Raw genomic sequence first — 12,753 nt, 5'->3', positions numbered from 1 at the left:
ATAGTTATATTGTATACTAAATTGTATTTAGAATATTAAAAAAGATTAATCATTTAATTTTTTACTCGCCCTTCATGACAAATGACAAATTCCTAACTCTACCATTCCTAACTCTACTAATGGGATTTTTGCCAAGGCTGCCTTCCTCGATCCTCATTTCAAGATAGGTTGAATTGCAATTAATGTTGCATGCAGGTGATTGGAGTGAATAATTTAAAACTATATTAATTTAAATTAAAACAATCTGTGTTTTTGGATATTACAAATCACCACACAATTTTTTTTTAATAAAATTAATTAACTTTGATAATCTCTAAAAAAATTCTCTAACTTGAATTTTTATTAATTTGTTTTTTAATTAAATTTGCATAATATATAATTTTTTATTATTGAACTTTCTTGTGTTTTACACGTACTAATGACTAATTATTAATAGTAGAAGAAAGTTTATGCCATCAAATAAATCATTGTCAATATTTCCAGCCTCAAAAGAAGTTTGGATTATTTACCATTTAGTTGTGGAGGTGTGCTGAAGGAGAAAATTAAAACAAATAAATGCTTGACTGTGACTCTGATTGCATAATGGTCTTAAAATTAAAAAAAAAAAAAATTTATTATACAATTTAAATTTATAAAGTCCCCTCACAATGACGACACTAGGGAAACAAAAAATCAGAGGGAAACATTTACATATAACCAAATTCACATGCAAGGGATCCAGAGTGGAGGGCTAATTAAGTTCTCATTCAAATTTATCCTACTAAATATGCAGATCATTTTCCATACCCTTAGCCGGCCTTAAGGTTTAAATCTCTTGGGCCGTATAAACAAGAGATATAACATTTATTAGTCAAGATCTTCATCTAAAAAGTTCTTACATATGGATGCCTTTTTCAGTTTTTTATTGCATGGACCGGTTGGGGCCTTTAATCCTCTTTATATATACACACTAGTATTATGCTTGTGCGACGCACGGGTTAATTAAAAGCTATATATGGTGAGTCTATATTAATAATTTGTGAGTTGCACGATAAAAACAAATTAATTTTACAAATTGAGGGGATGGAAACAACATACCACCATTAGAATGTCATAAACATGTAATTCATATATGATATACAAAATAATAGATCTTCCAAAAGGAGAATAAGAGATTTGTAAAAAATAATATATCAATTCTTGTGGATGTTACACTACTATGAAAGCATGTCTAACAATATTTAATCATTAATTCTCAAACCATAAGCATATAAAATATATCAATTTTAAGGAAATTAGCTTAAACAAAAGCAACAAATACATACTTGTAAGGTTGTAGGCGTTGTAGGTAGGAGAAGGAAAGACTAAATAAATAAAAACCGTACAATTGGTAGGAGAATGAAAAAAATACACCAAATAACTGTGTGTGTATATACATATTCCACCTAAAAGGAGTCCAAGTATAAATAAAATACCCTTAAAAAGAGAGAGTCCATGAGGTGCATGTAATATGAAAAAGGATATAGATGTTCTCAAGAATTAGAAAAGATATAGATAAACAATAACAACACGTTAATTTAGTTTTTTTTTTATTCAAATTGATTATGTCTCTCTTAAGTATAGTAGTTGTATGCCACCAACTAACTAAATTTAAATTTTTTAAAAGAAATTTAATAAATTTTCTCAAATTTTGTGCAGCCACTTAGCGTAATCACAACTTTTATGCCCAATACCAAATAATCACATGTGTATTCATACTCCACCTAAAAGGAGTTCACATAAAAATAGAATACCCTAAAAAGAAAATAGACCATGAGGTGTATGTAGTATAAAAAAGGATATAAAAGTTCTCAAGAATTAGAAAAGGTATAAATAAACAATGATTCCATGTTAATTTAGTTTTTAGGCATGGGCGATGCTACATTAAGGCCAGGGGGTTCATTTGAACCCCCTACCTAGCTTAAACAAAAAAATTTATATATAAAATTTTTAAAATTTTTTCATTTTAACCTCTTAAAATAAAATTTTGAATACCTTAATCCTAAATTTTGTTTGAACCCAATTGAAATAAACTTGAATATGATCACCCTAATTTTAACTTCACAATATTTTTACAATAATATGAGGCAAGTTGCAACTTTTTTTTATCTGGACCCACAACTAATAATATTTTTTTATCTACCTTTAACAATTGATCACTTAGATTTTGTGATGAAATTTTTTTTGAAAGTATTGTGTCAGTTCCAAAAATTTTGCTCATTCATTAAAAAATATATGAATATTCTTTCCAAGATTTTGACTTACTTGGCAGTTGACAATGAAATGAAGTTTTTCCTTACACTTTTCCTTTTCATTAACAAAAAAATTACATCACTATTACAACCAACAGATCTATATCTATATATGTAATTTTTTCCTCATTTTCTCTATCTCGCTTTCTCCCTTCTATTTTTTTCTTAGTTTTTATTTCTATCTCCAATTCCAAGAGAGTGACTATATCTATGTGTATAGTTCAGAAATCATCTACTTTAAAAGTAAAAACTTATATCCATTACTATTTTTTTTTCTTAGTTTCACATTTACTCCTAGTTCTACTCTTAGTGTGTTATTAACTCATTCTTTATCATATATTTTTATACAATTGATATTACACAAAAATATAATAAGTGATTAGTAATTTGACAAAAATTTATGATTAGCTATTTAATTATATTAGTTTATGCATTCAATAGTTGTTGTCTTACTTATTTTATAATGGTTTTAGACTATTGTATAATATAATTGTATTGTATACTAAATTGTATTTAGAATATTGGTCAAAATATGGCTCTCGTTTTAGAAGTTTCATTGAATTCAAAGTGAGCTATTCTCTCTTTTGTTGCGAACTTAATGTTGTACCTATCATCTACTCGCTGTTTTTTACTCGTAACTTCATCTCTTTCGCATGTCATAAACTATAGAGTTTGTGAGGGTAGTTTTAAGTCTGTATTTCATTTCCTGAATAATGTCCCCAACAGAACTTCTTCTTCTAGGCTTTGGTAAGATTTTAAATCCATCATTTAAATTTATTTCTTCTCCAACTATTTTTTGTTTATTACTTTTGTTCATTATTATTACTTTGTTCAACCATAGACGACTTTCAAGACTTAAAAAAGCGTCAGGTTCCATTTTAATAAATGTGTTGAAATGTTTAAAAAATACTTATTTTGTATGTTATACTTTGTTGACATTTTTATAATATCAAATGTTTAAGAAACACTTATTTTATATGTAGTATTTTGTTGAATATAAAATAGGTGTTAGTTTTTATTTTCATTAAAAAAAAAAAAAAAAAATTTAAGCTCCGCCCCCCCCCCGGATGCAAATCCTGGTTTGTTGAATAAAAAATAGGTGTTAGTTTTTATTTTCATTAAAAAAAAAAAAAAAAAATTTAAGCTCCGCCCCCCCCCCGGATGCAAATCCTGGTTCTATCCCTACTAACCCCCCCAGAAAAAAAATCTTAAAGTTGCCACTGCTCTTAGGTATAGTAGTTGCATGCCACCAACTAACTAAATTTAATTTTTTTAAAAAGAAATTTAATAAATTTTCTACAATTTAGTGTAGCCACTTGGCACAACCACGACTTCTAAGTCAAACTTTTATATATATATTCAAAAATACAAGATGTACGTTATTAATTTAACACTTACAACCAGGAGTTCTGAGTCTTCTGACTGCAAACTGCCGAATGAAGCAGTTAATTCATATGCATAAAATACAAAAAAAAACCACTACATCAGCCAAAAGGGAGAGACAAGTTCCATAGTCACTTCTTCCATTTTAACTAAACTTAGTTAAATAAAAACATTTTAGTATGACCAGTTCTCAGCCTTATTCATCATCTGTCAGCTCCATTTTTCACCAGCTTCAATTAGAGAAGGGAAAGCCTGCAGGAGATTCAATGGAAAATCACTATATCATATCCTAAAGTAGACGTTTGTATTCAATGAATATCTCGTAACACGTTTACAGGTTTATGATTCTAACCAATTGTGAGACATCAGTTTCCAGGTTTGTGATTTTAACCAATTGTGAGACATCAGTTACATGCACTAGGATTGTGTACGGTCGGATTGGGTCGGATTGAGGGTTTTTTTTTTTTTTTTTTCACCAGATGTATAAGATAATTCTTAGCGCAGCAGTGCCCTTATTAGACCATATCATGCATGGGAAATCCATTTCAAGAAGATTTTGTGACTTGTGACGCCTCACATTCTAAAACAGAAGCAACACAAAATATAACCTCCTTTTAAGTGTTACTACTTACCCTAATCTAAGAGATGTATCAGAACTATCATCCTCTGGAGGAGGACCGCTGTTGCAGCTATAGACATTGGTGACAGACTGATCCGATGACATGCCTTCTTCTTGGATCATGATGTCCGAGTCCACAAGACCGGATCTTTTTCCCTTGGACAACATCATCATCTGCAATTCAAAAATCTCATCCATCATTTCATAGATGATGGCATGTAAAGGGTCTGTTAAAATACACTAATTCATCAAAGGGTTTGAGAAAATGTAAAAACTTGCGGCTTATATCTTTTAAAATAACACTCTACCCTTAAGGCAACTACATATTTTTTTCCTGCTCTTCCACGTCGTCTAATTGGTATAGTAAATAGCCATTCTCTCAAGCTAGTATGAATATGGAAATTTAGTTAAAAGAAGAAGAAGAATTTGTCACAGTTTGCAAAGGTATGTTACGTATGTATGTGGTCCTAAAAGTGAAGAAGTTTATGGATTGGAAACCTTAGAAGCGGAATATCATTTATGAATAGAGGCCTGCGACACTTAAGAAAGACTCACATAATTCATCGCATAAATAAATATATAACACTTAGAAGGCCTAAAAAAACATGTAGCATTTCTTACCTTCTGTTTTAGTTGCTTGTTCTCTTCCATCAACTGAGATCCCTGCATTTGTAATCAGTAGAAGAATGCACAAATGAACAAAGGCACCAGTGAAATTTGGACTAACTTAGCTGTCAATGGTAGTAATAATACATCTTAGAGTAATTAACTAAATGTAGCCTAGATAATAAGTTCGACACACTTCAAGAAAAGAAAAAGAAGAAGAATTATTTTCAATATTCAAACATTTTATTCAAGACATCTTTGTCCAATGAAGAAAACCAACACAGGTTCACCAGATGTCAGCTAAGTGTGCGTTTGCCCAGGGATGAATGCCTATGAAGTACGGGTGCGTTTCGGGACTCGGGTGCGGGTGCGGGATCGAGACTCAGCAATTTTTGAAAAGGTGGGTGCGGTGCTGCGGGACTCGGCGATTAAAAAATTATTAAAAATATTTTTATTTATATATTTTATATATTGCTAAGCATGCTTTTTTATATAATAATAATAGAGAACTCATATAATAATAATAATAATAATAATAATAATAATAATAATGTACTGTACAAAATAAAGCCTTTGATCAGTGGTAGTGGTTCAGTGGCTAAATGTACCAAAAAAAGAAAAAAAGAAAAAAGAAAAAAGAGGGAAATGTGGCTCACGTGAGAGGCACAACAAAACAAAATAAAGCCTCTCTCTGACCAAACATTAAACAATCCTTTTCAAAAAAAAAAAAAAAAAAAAAACAAACAAAACAAAACTTATAAAAAAAGAAGAATCAGAACAGAACAACGCTCGCGAAGAAGACGAAGAAGAAAAAAGGTGTTAAGCCGGTGAAGACGGCGATAGCGGCGTATAAAATCCATAGGTATTTTCGATTTTAAGTTTTTTTTTTTTCCTACCAGCTGATTTCCTTTTTCCGGTAGAAACACCCCGATATTCGGCCGAATCGGCGCGAATCGGCGTGTGTCGAAGCCGAGTCGGCACAAGTCAGGGAAACCACGTGGCAAGACGCGGCCCAACGCGGCACCGACGCACGGTTAGCAGCATTCCTCGGGCATCGCCGCGTCGGACGCGGGTGCGGCTCCTCTGGCACCACGACCGTGCATCCTAGATGAACGCGTGTCTTGCGTTTTTTTGACTGGTCCCATGGCACTNATATACTTTATATCATGGTATAAGAGTTATATCTCCCCTTTTCTATTGTGATATCAAATCGATTACAAATCTTCTGTACCACTTTTTCAATTTTAAACTTTAATTCTTTTATAAAGAAAGTAAAACAAATACAAAACAAGTTGTGATTAGTGAAATATAAAGTGAATCACAAAAAAATGGTACAAAGGATTTGTATTCATATCAAATTCATATCTCGCCAAGGGCGTTATAGTTGAATTGGCATCTCTCCATGCTTAAAGTACTTGGGGGTTTAGGGAGAAAATGGTTCAAGCTGCAGAATTAACAGCATATTGTAATTATTTCTAAAAAAACTCATGTCTCTCATTCTAACATATCAAATTTCCATTCCAAATTAAAGGACACATGGGCACAACAGTGTTTAAATTATGCACTTTATGTCACTTCCACCCCTAGTGTACGTAATGTAAGGATTCTATGTCAAGTAGCTTGGGATAGTTTTAACTTTAAAGGGAGTAGAGAATGACCAATTCACTAATCATTGATTAATGTAGCCATTCTTTTCCATGTTAAAGGACAATCACGATAACTATAGCCAATTTGTTGGAAATTATTGTATCTCACATATAAGCAGCCCCTAACTCCAATGTTTTCCTTTCCTTCTTCTTCTTCTTTTCCCATTTAGATTTGTTGTCCAATAGGCTAACCCTAAAAAGGTCACCACATAATCAAATATCAAAAGAAGTTAGTCTTTTCTTGTAAATTAGCCTAATCTTGAACATTGATGTCAAATCATAAGTTTAAGGTCACTTTGATACAATTTGAGGTCTATAGTAAGACCTTCAAATGAGATCTTTCCATTTTCTTTACAGCAATACTTTCATTAATATTGCGTGTTCTAATTTTTGTATGTTCTTCTCTTCTTCTTTTTTCTTCTTTTTTTATTTATTTATATTCTTCATAAAAAATTGTTATATATTAATATTACATGTTTGAATATTATTATATTTATTTTCAATTTTCATTATTACCATTATATTTTATTAATATTTTGTTATCTTTTAACTCTTTTTAATGAATTTTTTGCTCATTTGTGAGATTTTCATCTAAATTTGCTATTACATTTTGTTTGTTGCTAGTATTATTTAGATTCAATTAATGTTTCTATTCTTCTCCTCTCTCTCTCTCTCTCTCTCTCTCTCTCTCAAAGTTTTTCATAACCAAATTCATATTTTCTAATAAACATTTATAATTAGAGAATATTTATAAAAAAGGATAAATTTATAGGATATTATTAACTATATATAATATGGTTATAAAATAATTTTTGAAGTGTAAAGCAATAAAGTCTAATTTATCAACAACACTATTGCCGCTTCACTTAATAAACCTAATAGATGGATTCACCCAAAACAAAATTAGTGAATATATATAATACTTACCTTAAGAATATCTATGTAAAAAACATGTATTTTGATATTGGAGAGAGAGAGAGATTTGATGGGTAGAATTTTTTTTTTTAAATGCTTGAAAGTTTTTTTGAAGTTAGAGAAAGATTTAATGGTATATAGATTTCTTTCGTTTTTAGCTAAACATTAACCACTTTATAAACAACTAATAAAGCATAAAAACCCCTCCATGGATATGGTATATATTTACTATAGGCTGACAAGTATTATAGGGGACGATATTCTTCCACTTAGACGCCTAAAACAATTGTTTAAGGGACCTAGGGAAAGAACTGACCTGTGTTAAGTTCTTCCGCACTTTGATCATATAACTTAACTTGTAGAAATTAACGAAATTAAGAAATACAGTTGATAACAAAAGGAACAATACAACTTCAGTTTTGATAAACTGAAAATAACTACTTTTGGAAATCATTGTAGTACATTCAAATACAACATCATAACCTTCAAAGACATTTTATATTATTCACTCATTTCTTTGGCTTGTCATATTTATGACTGCTCCTAGCTAGGCAATTAGCAAATTGGTAGCACCAAATTAATTTGAGAACCTCATCCTTGTCAAAAGCCTTATAACTTAATTGGCACCATATTGTAACCATCTATAGGAGAAAGGGTTCTAGTTGTAAGGTTAGCACCATATTATAACTACCTGTAAAATAAATAATAAAATCTCCTTCTTTTAAATGGACCGTTATTTTCAAATAAGATTAATAAAAGAATATTCATATATACTATAAATAGTACTTTGGTATTGCTTTTTTATTTATATATATATATATATATAGATAGATAGATAGATAGATAGAGGTATATAGAATATAGTAGAAGAGGGAGGGGTGGGGTTCAAATTACAAATATGAAACACCAAAAAAAAAAAAAATGCCAATACTTTGCTAGTCTGCATTTCTTTTGTGAGTAGAAAGGAGCTATTTAATAATTTAATAATGTGTAATCAATTTATGATAATTCTTGGACAATATCCAATATGAGCTTATGTCTCTTTAACAATTGAATAGTTACGATGGTAAAATGAGAATTTCAACCCTAGATGTCTTGGAAACATAAAATAAATAAACCAATTAAGTTACAGAGCTATTGGCTCAAAGCTATTGGCATATGGGATTATATCTTCAATTTATGCCCCTAACAATTAAAGTTATAATATTATTTTGATCCTCTAAATTAATACCCGCAAGAAACCATGGCTTCTGGAGGTAAAAAATACTCAAGTTCTGAATCAAAATGCTCACAAACAGCCAAACTAGTCTAGTCAACTCAAACACTGGACTGCCTTCAAGTTTACTGACCATTGTGCCTAAAAGTGAGCGAGTAAGACTTTCTTATCAAATCAAGAGAAGATTTATAATGACGGTGGTCTGCCTTACCATAATGTTCATTTTTTGATGGCCCCTGGTCATATATGTTAAGTTGTTAACCAATTAAGAAGAAAGTGCTATACAGAGAGAGGGATGCTATGCAGAGAAATTAAGGTACTATATACAGAAGATTGAGCCTAGGAATTAAGTATATAACTATGACTGAATCTCTTAATTAATGTGAGGATGGCTATATGATGATGGCTATGAACCTGTTTGGGTTGGCTTTAATTTAAGCCTAAGCAATATAATTAGGAAAATGCTAAAATTACTTCTAATTTTAATTACTACAAAATAACTTATAAATTAATATGACAGTGAATGTAATTAGTGTCACATCAACAATATAAAAATGAACTAAAATTTATTTCTTCTTCTTTTTCTTTTTTCTTTTTTTGTCTTTAAAAGTTAACACACAACTTTATAATACTTATATATATGTAATAAATTGTGTAACATCCCTAACATCAAAAAGATGGTTTTAGGCAAGCATTTGCTTCTAAATAACAAAGTAATGTCAGGTTAATGTATTTGAATATCAGTGTAAAGTTCTTATGTTAAATGTAGAATTTAAACTTACTTTATTGTTACTCTTATGCTAGATTTACAATATCAAAAGAGCTAGTTTTTTTACACTACAAACATAGACCTGGAAATTGCAATGAGAAATTGAAGTTACAAGATTCTACTGATGAGTATTGGTTGACAAGACATACATCCAATCAAAACTTTATTTTTTTCAAATGTGTCACATTTTTTTTCTTCTTTTGAACAAAGAGGCGAAAGCTTGAAGATCTATATTATAGTTGTTCTAAGAGCATTTCCAATAGAATAGGTAAAGCCAAAATATAGAGAATGAAATCAGAAAAAAGAGGAAAAAATGAGCTCCAACAACTTCTTTAAAACTCAAAAAGTTTTTTGCTAATGAACAGCCATTCTCCAAACCTGATGTGCTACTATTTATTAGCAAAAAAATAAAACATAACAAAAAATTAGCAAAGAAAGGAGTGGGGATGGGTGTATGGGGTACGTGTGTTAAAAAATGAATAGATAATGAATGAAGAAATAATATTTAAATGAGATAGAGAAAGGATAGGGAATCTGTTGGAAGATGTATTTGAAAAAGTAGGTAGGCAAAAGGTAAATGTCACTATTCACTATCCAAAGAGTACAAAAATATAGAGAAGCTGCTGGAGATGCTCTAAGGAAGTAAACTAGAAAAGTTTAATCATTTAAGATCAAACATTTTCTTCTAATTTGTGTCATGGACATTCAAGGCAAAGTTTACTCTCTAAATTGACACAGGAAAGTTGTAATCTCAACCAATCATAAGATATACTAATTGAATCTTCTTCTTCTTTTTTTCCTTCTATTTTGCTATTTAGATCCATACACAATATTAACATTCTACCTCAGATTATTGGCAATTTCATACTTTTTATCTAATCCTCTATTTTCACTCCTTCATGCATTTGGTACTTCGTTCAGACTTCTTTATCCTATCCCATCCACCATTTTTCATTACACAAAACCAGACCATCTTACATAACTTCCTCTCGTTTACTACTTAATAAAGATGGTGGCTACTTTATTATTAGTGCATTCCATCTGAAACTATTCAGTATAATTTTCAATTCCCATTTTGCTTGAACTCGTTTTCTGCACATATAGGCATCTACCAAGGCTAATCATTTTTCTCAATTGGTTTTCAGACATGCATGCTTTAATTAATTACAACCATTACTTAAAACATTGTTGTAAAAGGACCAACTTAATTAGCTTGTTCACTCAAACTTTCGGCTGCTAAGAGACCAAAATAGAGCTAAAACATGCTCACCTCATATTTAGTGAAGTTTATAGAGAGGAACATCCTGAACACGATCATATATGTCTCCAGACTTCAACTTCCATAATCTTCAATTATATGTTTTCACAAACAGATGTCTACTGTAAGTGAAGGGCTTTAGGAATAGGGACCAGTATATTCAAAGGTCATTAACTAGCTCATAACATAATTAACATTGATGTAGAATTTTTCCAAGTTTACTTGATTAGACACATTAACATTTGACTTTCTTTTTTGGGTGGGAGTGTTAATAAATGACCCCTAGCCCATCACCTAAACAGCATATTTGAAAGTTCTTTTTACAAATGGACATTCTTCGAGGCATGACCCATCCAAGTACCATGGTACCTAGCTACATCCAATACTTGACGACTGTGAAGATGATAAAAGCTGCATGGTACTAAACCTTGCAGTACAACATGATGAAAGCACACGCAATATCTAATTTATTATACAAGTTTACACAATTAGCCACAGATTATTCATCCAAAAAAAAAAATTAGCCACAGATTAGATCATTGATGGTAGAAATTAATGCCTTGAGGGCACGTTTCTAAACATTCCAACATGGGATACAAGGATTTCATGCGAAAAAACAAAAAAAAACAAAAAGGAACATGAAGAAAATTTCTAATAGTTATGCCTCCACAGCGGAAAACTGAAACACCCAGAAGTTGTTTTGATGAGCAAACTTTCATATCTTTCTTTACCTGTGGTTGAAACGCAACTTTGCTAGCTGCTACTAGCCTACTACCACAAGCAAAATTAAAACTGTTACTCCATGAGCTCAGCCTAGACGATCTAGGAAACTCCCTTATGAGCTTTAATTGATTTCACATCCCCTTGAAAACCTAAGAGAACCTTAAAAGTTCCACAACAGATTGCATATATGAGTTTAAGGTAAGAGATTTCTAGTTCGCAAAAAGCATGAAATTTGAGTAAAGATCTCGTTTTTCTTGATTTAAATGAGGATGACACGGCCTTGAACCCTCTAACTTAACCGCAAACTCTCTCTCTCTCTCTCTCTCTCTCTCTCTCTCTCTCACACACACACACATGTACACATACAGAGAAACCAAAATACTGGAGTACTAGAAGATCATACATAGACCAAAACTTACAGCGATCTCTACAAAGAAAACTATACAACAACAAAAACAACCAACCCTTAGTCCTAAAATTGTGGGGTCAACTATCTACGGATCCTCAACAGACTAGTAAGGGTTGACCATATGTATTCTTTTCAGTTATTCTATTTCAAAGCCATATCTCTATAAAAGAACAATACAAGAAGAAGAAGAAGAAGAAGAAGAAGAGTGTGCAATACCTTGAGCTGGAAAACTCAAAGAGCTTTCCTGTTGCAGAGAAAATGATGAGAGCAACCTCGGCATCACAGAGAACAGAAAGCTCTTCAGCTTTCTTAATAAGTCCTCTTCTTCTCTTTGAAAAAGTAACCTGCCTTGCCGTCACGTTGTCAATCTTCTTGATCTTGATCTTCTCCCTCGCCATCCTTAAAACCAAACCGTACACATTTTCATTTCATATAATACCCAACACATAAAATAGCAAGAAACAAAAAAATTGCATGTTTTTTTCTGCAAAAAAAAAAAAAAAAAATAGTCTTCAAATTTAGCAGGAAACCCTAGTAAAGTACCTAGCCATAGCACAGATCTAGTTATGGAAAACCCAGAAAAGTCTACCAATCATAGCTCATGAAAATGCAAAGTCAGTACCCAAGAAAAAAAAAATGAAAGAGCTGTACTGGTGGGTTTTTCTTCTTTACCTTGTTGTGGAAATGCAGGTGGCTGGTCAGGTACCTGAACCGAGTTAGCCTGTTGGGTATGAGCTAAAACCAAAAGTCACACCAATTAGATGTTCGAGATAAAAGATAAAATATATATATATACTGGGTTTGTGTTCAAGAAAGGAAAGAGTGCCTTCCCTTTTATAGCTAAACTGGTCCTCTTTATATTTACCTTCGAGTTTTTTTTTTTTTGACATTTTGTTGCCTAAAAAGTTAAAGAAAGAAATATTTGTGTGTGACTGACTG

The 12,753-nt window shown here is 31.4% G+C and overlaps 1 protein-coding gene across 1 annotated transcript; it reads right to left on the bottom strand.

The window, feature by feature from the left end:
- Positions 1-3,600: 3,600 nt before the first annotated feature.
- Positions 3,601-12,480, bottom strand: LOC112026385 (MADS-box protein AGL24). The gene is made up of 6 exons (XM_065778031.1): positions 12,358-12,480; positions 12,031-12,213; positions 6,634-6,717; positions 4,894-4,948; positions 4,286-4,446; positions 3,601-3,905 (listed from the first exon to the last, which is right to left on the bottom strand). Exons 1-6 carry the CDS (start codon positions 12,363-12,365, stop codon positions 3,890-3,892), a joined length of 507 nt encoding a protein of 168 aa, XP_065634103.1. The 5' UTR covers positions 12,366-12,480; the 3' UTR covers positions 3,601-3,889.
- Between the last annotated feature and the right edge of the window lie 273 nt (positions 12,481-12,753).

The sequence above is a fragment of the Quercus suber genome, unplaced genomic scaffold (genome assembly GCF_002906115.3).
Source record: "Quercus suber isolate HL8 unplaced genomic scaffold, Cork oak 2.0 scaffold_172, whole genome shotgun sequence".
NCBI lineage: Eukaryota > Viridiplantae > Streptophyta > Magnoliopsida > Fagales > Fagaceae > Quercus > Quercus suber.
This window is presented reverse-complemented; position numbering and strand designations above follow the sequence as displayed.